Here is a 17942-nt window from a genome sequence, read left to right on the forward strand (position 1 = left end):
TGCTATAGTGACAGGAAAGGTGTTTTCACATGTAACAGATCTCTTTAGAATGCTGTATTTGTATGTGGATTTATGCCAAATTCATCTATTCTTTTTTTCTTCTTCTTTCAAACCAGGTACAGCAAGTTCAAGTGTTTGCCGATGTCCAGTGCACGGTAAACCTAGTGGGGAGTGACTCCTACCTGAACCAGCCAGGACAAGTAGGGCACCAGAAGCCCCAGGGCAGCACCAGCACTTCCCAGTCGCAGCAGAAGAGCCTCTTACAGCAGCTCCTGACTGAGTGACCCTAACACACACACACCCACACAACCACACACCTGTGTTGACGTCCCCAACAACGCCTGAGTTTCTATTCGTCACCTTCCGGTTTCTGTCTGGGGAATATCTGCTGGGCTCAGGATCTGTGGGCCCAGGCTAATGGCATTTTGCAGCCTGTTGGACCGCTGAAGCAGTGCTCATTCCTGGTCACCTACTTTTCAGTCTGCTTCCTCAATAGGGGTCAAAACAAGTGAATACAAAGATTCCAGAAATTTGCCAAGTTTCTGTAAAAGGACCTGCTGCTTTCTCGCCAGCTGACATCAATAACTGGGCCATCGTCACAGTGCTTCATGGAAACTGGGGTAGGAATATGCCATGGTTTTGCTGCAGCGATCCACGTGAGCCTCGGTGAACAGGACAACACATGGGAATGTTAAGGTTCTTGCCGCACTGGACAGCTCAGTTTCAGCTGGACCTGTGACTGAGAAGCTCTCCTCAGATGATGGGGAGAGTTTCCCAACATTTTGTTTTCTCTCTCTCTCGCACTCTCTCTCTCGCTCTCTCTCTCTGTTTCCTGATCAGTTTTATTAATTTCTTTCATCACCTGCTTTGTCAGAACAAGCATTGCCAGGTTGGGAGAAGAGAAACATCTCACATCTGCTACAAGCTTTCCTGGGAGAACTCGTTTTAAAACGGCAGACATTTTTCAAATAAATAAACGTCCTACACGTCCCCACCGCTCAGCAGCTGTGAATACGAGCCACTTAGGGTCGCATCAGCCTATCAGTGTTGTTTGCCATGTGTATTGTGCAGGTTGGTATTATTGTACAGCACAAAAGCGGACAAAGGTCAGGACAAGCTCACACGTTCTAATTTTGTTCTGAAAAAAAAAAAAAAAAACATTGTCGAATCACTCTACAACCAACATTCGAATACGTCGACATGGGTTTCAAAACTGGCTCTCTTTTTTTATTATAGCTTTGAATTTTTTTTTTAATTATTTTATTTTAAGAAGAATAATGTTTCAAATCAAGAAATTGTATGTACTAAAGTAACACAGCTGAATATTACCTGGGGAGGATTAGGTGTCTAGCTCTGGAGTTGTTCATGAAGGAAAGGGAAAGGCGAGGTCTTTCTTAAATTAAATATATATAAATATATAAATAATTATTTTCTGATTGATATTGGTATGCTTTTTGTTTTCTGGCACCCGTGTGTGTGTGTGTGTGTGTGTGTGTGTGTGTGTGTGTGTGTGTGTGTGTTTTATAGTATGTTAAAATCCCCAAATTCTATTGTATAGATGTATGCATGATGATAACGTAATGAAGCTTAAATGATCTAAACTGATTTGGATAACTCCTCATTCAGTGGAGTTGTTCACTATTTGCTTTGTGTTCATAGACAGTTTAGAAATCCCAAGTTGTTTATTTCTGGCTCTGTAAAACACAAGGATGAGGCGTTGTGTCTTTGTCTCTGTCTCTCTCATGCATACACACACACACACACACACACACACACACACACACACACACACACACACACACACACACACACACACACACACACACACACCCCTCCAGCATCCTCCTTTGACTGCTCATGTGACTACTGTTTGCCCAGTCAAACACTGTTCTTCATCAGCATTGTCCTCATCTCGTTCCTCATTCGCTTCCTCCTCTTGTCCTCCCTGATGTTTTTTAGACTCCTTATTAATTTCACTGACAGCATTCTGTGATCGCAAGCATGCAATAGTGATCAATTCAATTATCAGATGAATCAGGCAGCGATAAAAAGGGTTTATCTCACACACACACACACACACACACATATATATATATATATATATATATATATATATATATATATATATCACACACACATCAGATATGGTCCAAATTTGTCTTGCCATATACATACATAAAAAGGTATTTCTCTCTCTCACACACAAAAAAAGTGCATGACCATCTCTACCACCGCAACTTCCTGACTCCTCATCCTACACAAAATAATGTTCTATGATTTGTGTTTTTGTGTGTGCTGTGTATTTCAAAGAAAGGCTCTTATTATTATTATTATTATTATTATTATTATTATTATTATTATTATCTCAATCCCACACCAAGATGGACCGCAGAAACAGCGAGGCCTTTCCTGAGCCACTTTTTTGATATAAATGTACATACACATTACAAACGGATTAAACAGGTTTACTGTACATTTGAACATTAGTGCTTTAGATTTAAAGTCCCAAGAGGATAAAAAAAAAATTGGTTGAACGTACAGAATGAACGTGAAAAGGTGATTAGGATCAACCTGTACTCTGATAGTAGTTCCTGATTCAGACAGCTATTCCTTTCCTGTATAATGAAGTCTTTAGATCACTTACGTGCCAGTTAACCAGGTACTTTTATATTTATTTATTATTTGTTTTACCCTTTTAACAAATCCCTGTTCACACCGTTTCACCTGAGATGCCAAATCTACCACATTAGAAAGCAGTGCCTATTAACCACGGCTTACTCTTCTGTAATAAATGACTCTTGGTCAGTTCCACTCCAAGGTACAATGGTTTATCGTGTAAATAGACAAACAGACAAATGTGAATATGTATCTGTTCTATCTTGAGTCGACAATATTGTAGTGCTCCAAGTTTGTGGTAATAACTACTTTCTTCCATTTATTTTCTTGTTTTATTTGGGGATGTGTATGACTGTCTGAAAGTGTGGTTAATACTGTATATCAGATGTTTTAAAATGCAATGGAAACGTCCTGATCCCCCCCCCCCCCCCCCCATTTTCTGAGTTGTTTTATTTTTTATTTTTTTAACACATATACCTGCATCTTTCCTTTGGGTGTTCAGATCTTTTATGTGAGAATGGTTTTTTAGCGACTGCTGAATGTGACTTTACTGAGAGAGAAGCAGCATGGTCTGGCTTTTGTACGGGTTAATTTAAAAAGAAAAAAAAGCAAAAAAAAGTTTTTTAAAAAAAAGGCCATATTATTTAATTTTTCTTTCCATCAAAAACGTTTAAACAGCTCTGAGGAAGTGGAACCTTGGTTTGAGATGAACGGTGCTCAGATTTCTTTTGCCATGAGTTTCTTGTTAATGATTTTTTTTTTCCCCAAGGAATAATGACCAAAGCTTTGAGTATCAAGAAAATAATCTTATATGCAAAGGATCATGCAATTGGATAGAATTCATGTAGCATTGTTTCTCTTCACTAGATGTCACATCACATACTTTAGCAGGGTTTATTAGTAACACTACCATTCTGTTTTCTGTTTTGTTTTTCTTAGTAGAGTTATATCCATATAGAAGTTTTCCAACCCTGTCGTACTCGCACGTCACAGAAACACTTTTTTCATTTCGAGGACGATGCTTAAACACTGTTTTCAGGAATAGAAACTATGTACTACAGCTAGCTATGCACCTTAAATGAGACCCAATTCTCATTTCTGATCATGTTTCAAATTATGGGTTTTTTTTGTTTTTGTTTTTTTTGTTTGTTTGTTTGTTTTTGTTTTCAGCTCACGGAAATACCTGATCGGATTTATGGTTTAAAATGTAAAAAAAAAAAAAAAAAACCCAAAAAAATTATAATCCACACTGATGCAAGTATTCTTAAATCTCAGACTTTATTTAACTAAATTCTTTATACCAAAACAGAGGTGCCTGTTGTATATATTTTCTGCATCGAGGGACTGCTCCTCTTGTTTGTGGATTTTTTCTTGTTGTTGATGAAGATTTTCTTATATCGACCTTTGTAATAACAATTATAAGAAGACGATGACGTGTTTGCTGTACTTTACATGTTTTTTTTTTTACTCTGGGGGAAAAAACAAAAACAAAACGTTCCAGGAATTTGCAAGGAATACAATCTAGTTTTTGCACTTTATAATCCAACTTAAAGGAAAAGAGGCCATCGTTAAGAAACAAACAAAGAAAAAAAAAAACCCCCAAGTCACAGAGCTTTGACGTTAGTAACTACGAATGTCCCCTGAATGTACTGGAGTTCAGCGTCCTTTTGCTTTTTTGATGTCAAACTTGGAACTTTCTCAGGTTCTTCAGAGAGAACTTGGCAGTAGCGCTTCATCCTTACCCCATCTTCATCATGAGCGAGCGAGCAGGGTCACTTGCTACGTTTACACCTCGCAATTGCTGCACGTTTATTCAAACTATGCCAGTGTTCTTCAGGTGCTCCGCTTCTCCCTTTCCCCTCTCACATGCTTACATTTATACCTTTCACTTCTGAAGACATTCCTCAGACATCTATGCTTTTAACATCTCACCATACTGAGATGTGATCCAGACCCGTACCGTGCCAAGCTGTTATAACCCGTCGTCGCGGTCATCGTGTAAAACCTCTTTCATCCAGTGCGCATCTCCTCCGCCTTGTTTCTCTGCTCTACTGTATCACTTTGTCGGCGCTGCTGTTTGCGAGATCTTTTTGCTGCCTTATTAACGTGGAAGTTGGTTGCAGTGGCGCATAAACTCTGCTGAAACTCGGCACCCGAGAGCTCGAGGCAAGGTTCCACTTTTCAGCTGTATAAATTAATATAAATAAGTATAAATCTATATAACTATATACATTTTATTCATTTTGTCCAGTTTGTATAATACTTGTGAAATCTTTTTCCCCTCAAGAGGCATCACTGCAGCTGTGTTGGGACATTACGAATGAGCATGTGTCCGGGAGAATTCTGCATGTTAGCATGATTTTATTTTTTTTTTCCCTGGTTTTTTGTTTTAGTTTTTTCTTTCCTTCTGGAAAAAAATATATATACCTTTCTTAGAACGTTGTAGACAATCAGTCACATGCTGGGTCCAGCAGCTGCAGGTTTGTTCTGTGGGCTGCAAAACTGTCGTCATTGTTGTTTTTGTTGTTTATTTCCTCATCTACTTCAGTCTTATTTCTCTTGTCCATTTCATGGAAAATATGTGGCTGCTCAAACTGAAATAGTTCAAGTTTACACATGTATGCATGCATACACACATACATAAACACACACACACACCTCTTGTGCATATGGTCCCTTCTGTTGCTTGTCTAAGGTGATGATGCAGACCTTGAAGGAAGTGATGCTTTGACTAACAAATCTCTGTAACATCCATGAATGTGAGAATGCAACACATTGCAATAAAAGCACCATGTAAAAGTGTCTCATTCTGATCCTGTCCTGCTTCATATCATTCAGTATGTTTATTTTTCTTTAAAAAAAAAAAAAAAAAAAAAAAAACCTGTCTCCTCTAGGAACACACAGGAAACACAAGCTTGGACAGGAAGTCTAAAACGTTTTCCTCGTTCATTCATAAGTCTGGACCTGGTGTTTTTGTTATTGTGCTACACATGTCTGCAGTATGTATTCAAACCAACATACAGTGAGAATTTTTTTTTAATGTTCTGTACATCTGTAAAGAAATGAAACCATGTCCCTTCCACTCATTTAAAAAGCTTGAACTTTTTCAGAAAGTGCTGTACGGTTTCCTTCGGGTAAGGCTTCAGGGCCAAGCAGGTGGGAAAGTTCTCCGGCTGCTCCGTCCACAGCTTGTGCGCGACACCATTTTCACTGAGCGTTGTGGATAAATGGGTCAGACTCGCTTCATCGGCTGCCTAAACCACCAAACAGGGCTTGTGAATGAAATGTTACAGAATGTTGTTTACTGATGTTGATTAACATCAGCACTGCTGTGCTGTTTGCTCATTTTATTATCAGCATGCAACAATGCAGAGTAGATCTGCCTTCAGTGTCTCACGAAATTACACACTTCGTGTGTTGGTGCAGAAATATAAATAAGAAAGAAAAATAGAGGATTTTGAGAATAAAGTCATAATCCTACGACACAACCGTGCACATCTCATTTTAATCACAGTAATGTGTAAGTAGCGATTCTAAGGTCTATATAACTGAAATATACTGATAAACAGCAGCAACATTTACACTCAACATCCACTTTATTAGAAACACGGGTAAATTTATGCAGTTATGTAATCAGCGAATCACATGGCAGCAGCACAGTGCATAAAAATAATTCAAATACCGGTCAAGAGCTTCATGTTCACATCAAACATCAGAATGAAGAAAAAAGTGCATTCTCTGTGACTAGATGGTACCACATGGGCTAGTTTGAACATTTCAGAAACTGCTGATCTCCTGGGATTTTCACACACAACAGTCACTAAAAATTACACAGAATGGTGCAGGGGAAAAAATAACCTGTGAGCATCCTGAAGGGTCTCTAGGCTGAAACACCTTGCTGATGAGAGAAATATGAGGACAATGATCAGACTGGTCTGAGCCGACAGGAAGTCTATAAGAAATACATATGATCACTTTTTACAACCGTGGTGAGCAGAAAACATCTCACCATACACAAAACTGCGAACCTTGAGGTGGATGAGCTACAACAGCAGAAGGGCACATGAGGTTTCACTCCTGTCATCCAAGAAAATGAATCTGAGCTTATCATGGGCACAGACTCACTGAAGACTAAAAAGACCAAGTGGTTTTTGTTTTCTAATCTTCAGCTGTCCAGTTTGGGTGAGTCTGTGCCCATGATGACCGGCGTGGAACCTGATGTGGTCTTCTGCTGTTGTAGCTCATCCACCAACAACCATGCCACAGAGATCAGACTTTTTCTTCATTCTGATCAACATCATGTGACTTGATGTGAAAATTAACTGAAGCTTTTGACATGTATCTGTATGATTTAAAATAAATAATTATACATTGCATTGCAGCCACATGATTGGCTGATTAGATAACTGCATGAGTGTACAGGTGTTCCTAATAAAGTGGATGGTGAGTGTATATTCAGAGGGAATAAAATCACTGCTCTCCATGATGATCATCTGGCTCTGATACCTGAAGTAAGCTCCTTATCTGAATGGAGATTATTTAAAAAGGAGAGACTGTCTAATCTTACCAAACTACTTCCAGTGTTAGCTAAGGTTATACAGTAGTAAATTATTATGAAATTTGGCTAGTGTTAGCTGCTTTGGTTAATGCCATCACTTTGTTTACTCATGCTGGTTTGCTATTTATAATATCAGTATAATGAGCTAGTTCAGACATCAAAAGGTCCAAAACTGTCAAATCACCTCATCAACCACACCCTTTTATTTACCACCAAAAAACTATATAAATGTATTTATCGCTATATATATATATATATATATATATATATATATATATATATATATATATATATATATATATATATATATATATATATATATATATATATATATGAGGAGATATCAGGGTGAACTGAGCTTGTTAAAATGACGGAAGACTATGTAGTTAAGATGTAACTTTGGCCCCTTTCATTTTCACTAGCGTGGGAGTGGGCGGGGTTAAAAGCTGTACTGCAGGCAGCCACAAGGGGGCGTCAGAAACATTTTAGCTTCACTTTTATTATACCCCGTTTTGTTATTGTATTATGACATTATTTTCCCTCGAAATCTTGTATTTTTCAAACAGTAGCCCTAAAACGTCATTTACATAATAATAATAATAATAATAATAATAATAATAATAATAATAGCGGCTCACACACCTGCAGCACCACTTTGTGCATGTTGTCCAGGTCAGACAGGTATTCCTGCGTGTCCGGGTCGCTGTAGTTCAAGTGAATGGCGGCGGTAGCTGCGTGACAGGCCTGCGTGATAACCGCTCCTAAAGGCCACGACAAGGCACGTATCAAATCCGACCGAACTACAACATACTGCACCAGGCGCTTAGAGGTACTGCCGCTACTCGGAGCCGCCATTTTCGTACAGTACCGGAAATGACGCGCTGGCCGTGCAGTTTAGCTTCCGAGTTACACTTCAACATGATACAAAAATGTACAGATTTATACACAGAACCAGCAGAGTCTACAGAACATCCATCCATTAATAAAAAAAAAAAAAAAAGAGTCGTCTTTGCTTTTTTTTTATTGACAATGTTCTCCAAAACAGGTGCTGTAGTCCTGCTCTTCTGGAAGAAATGAGTGAAATTTGGCTTGGACCCTGACTATTTATTACTTCTTTGAAGTATGTTTTGTTTTTCTAATTAGATGATTAGTAGAATATTTATAGCATGTTAAAGTGCCTATATTCACCTTCCCCATGACCATTTTAATGCTACAATGTGTGGGTTTTACATTCATAATTAATTTTTACATGACCATTTCCCAATTTCTCTCTATCCCTGAGAATTAAACAGATTACTTTTTAGACTGATATACAATACGATAGATTTGTTGAGGCTGTGTTAGACTTTTAACATGCAATGCGCTTATTATTTTAAAATAAAAAAAAACATTTCAATGTTTTATCAAATGTTTGTTTATGAACTTTCACACCAGATTTATTGTGTATTCACTTTTTTAAACCATAAACAGGGTCCTCATCATTTGGTGTGATCACCCATCATGCGGCATAACCAATAAATGCAGTAATAAAATTTTAAATAGAAACATCTTAACTCTGGGGCTCAAATATTAACCAAGTACATTCAAGTTGAAACACCTTACACAGTTTTTAATCAAGTCTGTAAAGTGTAAGAACAGGGAAGCAGTACACACAAAGTACATAAATATAAGTTAATGACTTCAAAATTTTATAAATAATCCATGCATGTTTTTCTACAGATGTTGCTGTACTTCTAATACTTTGCCAAAATCTTAAGCATATTAAGGAAACATTTGTAGGGAAAAACACGGTCGCACAACATGATCATTTCTAAAACCATGGCTGATTAATGTTGATGAAAAAGTGCTAAACTGACATACGTAGTTGCATGTTTTTATATAAATATGTAATATTTCATTAAGCATGAGGAGACTACAGTTAATAAAGCATGTGAAAAAGGAGAAGTGTGTTTCAAGTTAACTGGGACAGAGTTAACATGCAATAAGTGGAGACAGGAAAAATGAAGGAATATAATGGTTACATGAATAGATGCATGAAACAGCCCACAACTCTGTTTAAATGATTTATTGATGGATTTTATGTACATATATTTTTTTTTAATTAAATATCTAAATAAGCTTGGGAATAAGGTAGAGATATGGAATGTTATTTATGCCTCCTACTGAATATGACATTTTTACTCTGTGTGTTGTGTTCACATCATTTAAGAGATTGATGTTGATGTTTATTTTTTTAAATTCTGGGTTATGTTGTTACTGCAAGAAATAAATAATAAAAATGTTACTCACTTTTTAGTGACATTTACGTAATCTGTTCATATTGAATTTTAGAAAAGATTGGATATTCATTTGCAAAAATATGTTCTAATACATAATTCTAATAATTTTGTAAATCTAATATATGGAATATTTTCTAAATTCTGTAGTTGTTGTTATTGCTGTAAAAATTAATTATAGAATGTTACTCAGGTTTAATGTCCTAAAGTATGTATTAATTTTTACAGAGTCTGCTGTATTCATACAATATTAGAATATGCTGATGCTGAAATAAATTGGGAAGTTTTTCTTGAAATACATGTTATGGAAACTTACAGTAGCTTATTTCATAAGTATACACACCCTTTTATAATGGGTCATGTGACTGTGTTCAGAATTTACCAATCACATTCAAACTAATATTCAGTAATTATCATACAGCTGTCATCAACGACGTGATTCTGATTAACCCCAAATAAAGAATATTAATTCTTCTTAGTTTTATCCAACTTTTATCTTAGTTTTATCCAACAGCCATGGTCCACAAAGAGCTTACAAAGCATATATAGGATCTCACTGTTGAAACATACTAATTAGGAGAATAGTACAGAATTCTTTATAAAACATTAGATGTAGCATGGAGTACTGTGAAGGCCATCATCAACAAGTGGAGAAAATGAGATGCCACAGTGACATCACCCGGATCCTTTGATGTGCTGCCACTGATCTTGCAGGCCAATGGGAAAGATCCTGAACTATTTGAAATTCCCCCGGAGTTGATACTGGAGGATGAAATGGAGCACCCACAGTAAGTGATGTGTACTCTGTGTCTTTGGTAAAGGATATGTATACGTATGTGTTAATATGGTAGATACAAATGAACATACAGTAGTTTAGGCTCTGATCTTACAGCCACATATTAAAACTGGTTGGTTATTCTACAGGCATAAGTGGTTCAAAGATCTGAACCTCAGATGGTGTGCACTGCCTGCAGTGGCCAATATGTTGCTGGAGATTGGTGGACTTGAGTTCACAGCATGTCCTTTCAATGGTTGGTACATGGACACTGAGATTGGTGTGAGGGACTTCTGTGATACTCAGCGCTACAACATTCTTGAGGTAAACCTAGTTCACTCAGTGTAGGATAGTCCATAAGTTTAGGTTTGGATAGTTTAAAACAAATTTCTATTTGTAATGCCTTACCTTTTACAGAAAGTTGGATGTTGTATGGGGTTGGATACACACAACCTGTCATCACTGTGGAAAAACAGGACGTCTCTCCAAAACTGGCACCAGCAACATTAAAGTGCCGCAGGAACATCTACCAAGTACTGGTCAATCCCTGCATATGACAACAATCTCTCATATTCTTCACATATCTGGGCTATGGGGTAGGGTGCCTAGAAAGAAACCCTTTCTCATAAGAAAAATTTAAACCAGGTGGCAAAATGTCTTATGGTCTGAGGAGGCCAAGGTAGAACTTTGTAGGCATAATTCTAAAAGATATGTTTGCCATGAAAACAAGACAGCTTATCAGCCAAAGAACACCACAGCCATGACGAAGCATGGTAGTGGCAGCATCATACTATAGATCTGCTTCTCTTCAGCTGGGACTAAAACAATGAGGAAATAATTTTAACAATATCAACTCTCTATAGAAGGAGAGGAGAAGTTTAAGGCACTCAACATAAATTTTGGCATTTAATTTGCAAGACAGCGTTTAAAAAATGTACAGTATGGAAATACACAGGACTGACTATCAAACAGTCATGTGGCTTCTGAGACAAAAAGGTGATTTGGCCAATATTGTTTTTCAGCGAGTCAAACATGCTCTCTTTTAGATAAAAAGTAAATAAATTACTTTTATTCAGCATAATGACCCATGAAGAAGTGAGATGTGTTACTGTGCTTGTCAAATTGATCTCACTGATGCTCTTTAGCTGAATGAACACAAATGTCAAAAGAGACATTTGCTTGTAGCCCACACAGATTGTGGCATCTAGTGGCCAAAGTCATCCACTGCACGTGGGGGAAGCTACTGACATAATCTAAAATAAATGTACAATACTTATGATTATTATTATTATTATTATTATTATTATTATTATTATTATTACTACTACTAGTACTCCTACTACTACTACTATAGCAGCTGTATGATTCACCTTTTTCCTCTTTCATTGCATCCATCTTATCACTGCATATACAGATATTAAAATTAAACAGAGACAAACAAGAATGTGAATATCTTCAAAGATTTTATATATATATATATATATATATATATATATATATATATATATATATATATATATATATATATATATAAGAATAACAACATCAGTAATAATAATAAAATGACTTACAAAAGAACTACAACAAGGGTTACCTACAAAACAGTCATACTACTTCAATAATGACATTTTAATTAATCAATTAATCCACCTTCAGAATGTTACGTTATGAGTAATTTTGCTAAATTTATTCTTATTTGTGACATGATCCTGTATATATATATATATATATATATATATATATATATATATATATATATATATATATATATATATATATATATATATATAGTGTGTGTGTGTGTGTGTGTGTGTGTGTGTGTGTGTGTGTGTGTGTGTGACGTCACCACCAGCTCCAGAATCTATGGAGCTCCATTTATGGTGTTTTTCACTTGAACACTGAGTCACAGAGCTTCAGTAGCAGTCAGTAGTCAATCAGTGATCTCCGTCTCGGTAAGTTAGAGAGGGTTTACACTTCTCCAGTAATATCAGTTCCATAGTGTGTAAGAGTGAGAGGTAGAGAGAGAATTGTATTAATACACGTTTTATTGTATGTGTATGTGTGTACGCGCGCGTGCGCAACTACAGCCGGTATTTACCTGCTTAGAGCTGCAGATAAACAGCGCGTGCTCATGTCGTTAATACAGTTGTACGAAAGATAATGTTGTTTCTTTCTAATTTTTAATTCATTAGTTTAGTTTAGTGTTGTTTTTGTATTGTATTGTATTGTATTGTATTTAAACCGGAGTTACTTCCGGGTACAGGCTAAAGCAGCCCAGTGATCATGTGCGTGTGACCCGGCACAATGACTCCTACAGTTTACAGCTTTATAGCATTTACAGCCAAATCAAACACAGCCTGTAGACTGGATTTATGTATGTATGTATGTATGTATGTATGTATGTATGTATGTATGTATGTATGTATTTAATCAAGAATGATTAAAAATATGAGTTATTCATTTTTGCAAATGATACCTTTTAAGCACAAACAGGCCTGATTTTGGTAAATCTGCTAAAATGCATTTTCTGTTTTAGTGGGAAATAAAAATGAACGTGGATCATGAAGTTACACTCCTTGTGAATGAGATTCACAGACTTGGCAGCAAAAGTAAGTATATCCTGATGATCCTTGTTTTACAATACATGGCCAAAAGTATGTGCACCCCTGACCATCACACCCATATGCGTCCTTTCTGGAGTTACATTTATTAATTCCCAGACACTTTTATCCAAAGCGACTTACAAATGAGGAAATATAAGCAAAGCGATATATCAAGTGGGGAACAATACAAGTATTGCTACCATACAAGATCTTTTAATTGAGTTTTAGAAAAGCAAAGTGCCAGAGTAGGTTGCTCTTATAATGCGTTCCACTCTTCTGAGAAGGCTTTCACTAGATTTTGGGGTGTGGCTGTGGGGATTTGTGTTCATCCAGCTGCAAGAGCATTAGTGGGGATGAGGTCAGACACTGATGTTGGGTGAGGAGGCTCCAGTTCATCCCAAAGGTGTTCAGTGGGGTTGAGGTCAGGGCTATGTGCAGGACACTTGAGTTCTTCTACCTTCTTCCAACCTTAACACACCATGTCTTCATGGAGTTCGCTTTGTGCACTTTGCGTCATGCTGGAATAGGTTTTGGCCTCTTAGTTCCAGTGAAGGGAAACTGTAATGCTACAGCGTACAGAGCATTGTGCTACCACTCCCATATCGCTCTTCTGAACACCAGCACAAACTAGTGCTCGTGGTTAGCTGAGGCTCCTTCTGGTCTTCCTTTCACTTGTTTCTAGTCAATTGGTGGAAACTCAGTCACCGTTGTTGACAATACAAGACTAAAATGACTTTAAATCATGTTAAATAATGTATGAATAAAATATTATATAAATAGAAGTAGTCCAGGCCAAACAAGTATGATTTTAATCTGGCTTTAAAAACAATTATTGAGTTAGCATTCCTAATGTTATCTGGCAGTGTAAGTAAAATATCTTCCACCAGCTGAGCTGGAAATGATCCTCAGGATTAACAGCAGGCCTGCTTCAGGATACTGTTTCACAAGATCAGTTAGTTACGCAACGGCTAAACTGTTCCCAATTTTTTTTGGCCAAAAGACCCCAAATGGACATGATGCATTTTCTGCCATCCCAAACCTTGACCACTGTACATTTTAAAAAATTTCTGCTTTACAATATATGACAATATACAATATATACTGTAACATTTGAGCATTTTATGATGTCAGTAAATTACATATCTGTAACATTAGTGACTGAAAACCAAAGCAATATTCATCAGACTCACTCACCAGTCTAGTGGGAAGTGTTGTTGTGTTATAGGAAAGTAATCTGGCCCGATACGAAGAAGAGGAATCTGTTTTTTTTACCTGACACGTGATTTTGGGTGTGCGTACAGAAGCAGAGGCAAAAGGCGTGACATTGTTCAAACACTTGCTGTGATTCCTACGTGCACGTAAGAGCCAAAATTCCCTGTTCATCAGGTTTCCAAGTTGAACTGTACAATGTTTAGTGATTTTATGCATGCCGACGTTAAACATACTCACAATCTGTTTTTCGCTTAAAATTCTCCGCTGTTGTCATGATTGTCATGAGCTGCGTCTCAAAATAAAAACCAGTAGTAGGTTTGAAGGCGACATGAGAGGCTTTTAAAACTATTCACCATGATATTTTAAATGCAGCACTCAAATCTAATAGTATCAAAACAAACATACCCACAATCTGAGGTAAGCAGTGCATCAGTAACCAGTTTAGCCAGGACTAATTATGTTCTGTGATGCTTGTGGATTCTGCCTGAAATGAAGTTTAGGTTTTTAGGAAATAAACAGTGGGAAATATGTAGCAAAAAAAAACGGAAAAGCCACACACAGATTTACTTTTAGCAATGTTTTCTACTGTATCACTTGCTCTGAAAATCTTAGTATGTGTAGTCCCTAATTAATCTGTTTCTCTTAAATATTACAACACACGCACAGACTTAGGATATACACTTGTGCTCATAAATTTACCCCTTTCAGAATCTGCACGATGATGATAATAATAATAATAATAAAAAGAGGGATAATAAAAATAGCATTTTGTTTTTTATTTAATACTGCCCTTTTGTCTACTGTTTCCCAGAAGACAAAATAATAATTTACACCGATCATCCTGTTCAAAAGTTTACACCCCCTGGCTGTTGCCTTCTTGAGGATCAGTGAACCATTGCACTTTGTGTAATAGTTGTGTACGAGTCCCTCAGTTGTCCTCAGTATGAAAAGATGGCTCTCAAACAAGGGACTCATGAACAACTATCACAAAACATAAAAACAGTCGTGGATCATCCAGATAACAACACACAGTATCAAGAATCAAGTGTATGTAAACTTTTGACCTGGTTCATTTGTGTAAATTCAGTTATCATCATGTCTTGTGGAATATGTAAACATCTGTTATTTGAAATAGCTTATTCAGGGCAGCACTAGAAAAAATAAAAATGCAATTTTATAGATCCTTCTTATTTATGTAAAATTATTAACATTTTGCAAATTCTGAAAGGGGTAGGTAAATTTATAAACTCAGCTGTATGTAGTTTCAGCAATATGTCATATTTGTTGGTAACATGTTTCTCGGATTTAAGAGCTCCAGGTAGGGCATCTTTTGTGTCTGTGTAGAAATGCAGTGATTAATTGTCCCAGTGAGGTCAGCTTTTCCATTTAACCTTGATCTCTTTCTTAAATTGCTGTCAAAACATTGTGCACAAAATACTGTATTGACCTACCTGCATTCTTACTGCTAACACTGTATTTATCACAGTAAATACATAGTGTCATAGTATGTTATGTTTACCTTTATACCATTTTACTATTATATTGTTACATCTTTTTGCACAACCTGTTATGTGGCACTTTATCCACACTACAGCTGTGTACTGGTCAGCGCTGCACTGTCCTTTACTATGCATATTGTCCCGTTTTTAATAAATTTGTACTGTCTTGTGCTGTTGCACATGCACTTTATCTATTCCTGTGTATGTTTGTGTAGTCTCATGTAGTTCTGTGTATGTCTTATGGAGCACCATGGTCCTGGAGGAATGATGTTTCCTCTCACTGTGTACTGTACCAGCTGTATATGATCACTATAAAAGCTACTTGACTTAAAAGTTGACTGGAATAAACGTAGAAAGTATAAAGTGTAGTACAGCTGAGCTTGTTATACTCAATAAGTATAAACTCATCAAAATATTTGTGTATTATAAAGCCTATTGACTGCTACTGGTGTTTCTGATAAACACAATCAGCTCAGATTTATATTATTAATAACCACTCCTCATCTATTTTACAGATGCAGATGGTAAAATCAGCGTCAAATTTGGCGTCCTGTTCAACGATGACAAGTGTGCCAACCTCTTCGAGGCGCTCGTCGGGACACTGAAAGCAGCCAAGCGAAAGAAGGTCATCACGTTTCAGGGCGAACTCTTACTGCAAGGAGTTCATGACAATGTTGATGTTATACTACTGCAGGAGTGAACTGACCTGACAAAGTGCCCTTTAGTCAAGTAAAAACATTTCCCCTCTAAGATCTTAGTCCTACAGTGAGTAAGCAAACCCACTCATGAATTTATCTTCTTTGTATACTTTTATAATTGGGGTTTTGCTGAGGGGAGTAAGTGCTTTTTGACCAAACATTCTGCTTTAAAATGACCAATGCCACTACCATATCATAGTTACAGTATGTCTCAATCTCAACCTCCTGTGGACTAACCCTTTAATTATGGGACTGCAAAACAAAATGTATTATATTATGTTTTCTTCACATGTCAATCTTGTATAGAATTTTGTTAACAAGATTAAGCTCTTGGGAGACTTGATATCAACATAAATTCTTCTTGGATGTTGTTCTGTAATGAGTAGTTGTTAAAAGACACAGCCAAGGACGTCCCAGTGCAGTACTACTGTATTACTGTGAATCAGGTTTATTTGTGCCAAATGATTAGTAGATTATTTGTCTTTTACATGATGTAGACATTTATGAGAAATTTCTTTTTCAACATAGAAAATTGAAACTTGAACCTTTATACTTTGGGAAATGCTTTACAGCAAGATTATAGCACACATTTTTATACACATTACTGTACTGTACAAGTATCTTCTCAGGCATAAATATTATTTTTGGCTGCTAGTTTAATTCATAATAAACTGCTCTGCTTGGTCAAATAGCTTGTGTTTTTGTCTTAAGAAAAACTCTCTGTGTAAAACATAACAATTACTGCTGTTCATGGGTTAGTTATCAAGATATGTGCAGCTATAAACGAACAGTTGAACCACACTGTTGCTCCATGTGACTCTGGGGTAATGGGGTATATGAAGGATGAGGAAGGTTATCTTCAGGTGTCCTTTCACATAGTAGCTGTAAGTAAGTAGTGAAGCAAAGACGATGTGACAGGTTTGAACTAATAGCTACGCATTTTGCATGTTCCTCTGCTCCATTACATTACTATAATATCCCTATAATACTGTATGTAATGTACAAATTAGAGAAATCAGTAGATGGCATGTGCAATACATAAACACTAACACTGTAAAAAGACCTACTGTTTGGTATATTGAGGAATAAATTACACATTTCACATCTGTTACCACGATTTGCCATGGTTAAAAATAAAAAATAGTGATCCACAAATATGAAACAGAAGTTTAGTTCAGGGTTAGATCAGACTATACTTAACTAGATAAATAATAAATCTTTATTAAAAATGGCCGTCTGATGGAGTGGCAAGCATTTTAACCTGACTTTAATCCCATTTAGAATCTACAGTATGGATCATCAAAAACAATTATTTTATGCCTCTGGATGTCAGTTTTTGTAAAATTATGAAGTGTTGGATGCCATTTCAGCATCAGCCCTGAGACATTCAGAATCTAACCATGTCATTGGCTCAAAGACTCAACTACCCATTAGATATTAGATATTAGACTTCAACAATCACATTTATGAAACTATTTTGTTTTGTTTTTGTTATGTCATAGGTCAAACGATATTTTGGTAAATTGGAAAATCTAAAAAAGCCATAAAATGCCTCACATTATTCTTTTGATCACTTGGGCGGCTGTGGCTCAGGTGGTAGAGCGGGTTGTCCACTAATCGTAGTGTTGGAGGTTTGATTCCTGGCCCACATGACTCCACATACCAAAGTGTCTTTGGGCAAGACACTGAACCCCAAGTTGCTCCC

General features: G+C 36.7%; 3 protein-coding genes across 5 annotated transcripts in view; 2 read left to right on the forward strand and 1 right to left on the reverse strand.

The window, feature by feature from the left end:
• The window catches only part of ncoa1 (nuclear receptor coactivator 1), a 49189-nt gene extending 43771 nt beyond the window's left edge, over positions 1–5418 (forward strand). For all 3 annotated transcript variants that reach the window (XM_017454514.3, XM_017454521.3, XM_017454531.3), the window contains one exon: positions 117–5418. In XM_017454514.3, the coding sequence (XP_017310003.1) occupies positions 117–284 (168 nt within the window). In that variant the 3' untranslated portion in view covers positions 285–5418. The remainder of the gene's footprint in view (positions 1–116) is intronic.
• A 57-nt stretch (positions 5419–5475) lies between these two features.
• Positions 5476–8064, reverse strand: ptrhd1 (peptidyl-tRNA hydrolase domain containing 1). The gene is made up of 2 exons (XM_017493828.3): positions 7817–8064; positions 5476–5870 (listed from the first exon to the last, which is right to left on the reverse strand). Exons 1-2 carry the CDS (start codon positions 8027–8029, stop codon positions 5700–5702), a joined length of 384 nt encoding a protein of 127 aa, XP_017349317.1. The 5' UTR covers positions 8030–8064; the 3' UTR covers positions 5476–5699.
• A 3981-nt stretch (positions 8065–12045) lies between these two features.
• abracl (ABRA C-terminal like) lies at positions 12046–16926 on the forward strand. The gene is made up of 3 exons (XM_017493838.3): positions 12046–12177; positions 12762–12834; positions 16055–16926. Exons 2-3 carry the CDS (start codon positions 12774–12776, stop codon positions 16237–16239), a joined length of 246 nt encoding a protein of 81 aa, XP_017349327.1. The 5' UTR covers positions 12046–12177; positions 12762–12773; the 3' UTR covers positions 16240–16926.
• Positions 16927–17942: the final 1016 nt, after the last annotated feature.

This window comes from Ictalurus punctatus, chromosome 2 (genome assembly GCF_001660625.3).
Source record: "Ictalurus punctatus breed USDA103 chromosome 2, Coco_2.0, whole genome shotgun sequence".
Taxonomy (NCBI): Eukaryota; Metazoa; Chordata; class Actinopteri; order Siluriformes; family Ictaluridae; genus Ictalurus; species Ictalurus punctatus.

What these genes read in the sequence shown, in the direction of transcription:
- ptrhd1 (XM_017493828.3), bottom strand. Translation starts at nt 8,029, where the DNA reads ATGGCGGCTCCGAGTAGCGGCAGTACCTCTAAGCGCCTGGTGCAGTAT. An exon ending in TGCACAAAGTGGTGCTGCAG is followed by an intron (nt 5,871 to 7,816) that starts GTGTGTGAGCCG and finishes TTGGTGGTTTAG; the next exon opens with GCAGCCGATGAAGCGAGTCT.
- abracl (XM_017493838.3), top strand. Translation starts at nt 12,774, where the DNA reads ATGAACGTGGATCATGAAGTTACACTCCTTGTGAATGAGATTCACAGA. An exon ending in TCACAGACTTGGCAGCAAAA is followed by an intron (nt 12,835 to 16,054) that starts GTAAGTATATCC and finishes TCTATTTTACAG; the next exon opens with ATGCAGATGGTAAAATCAGC.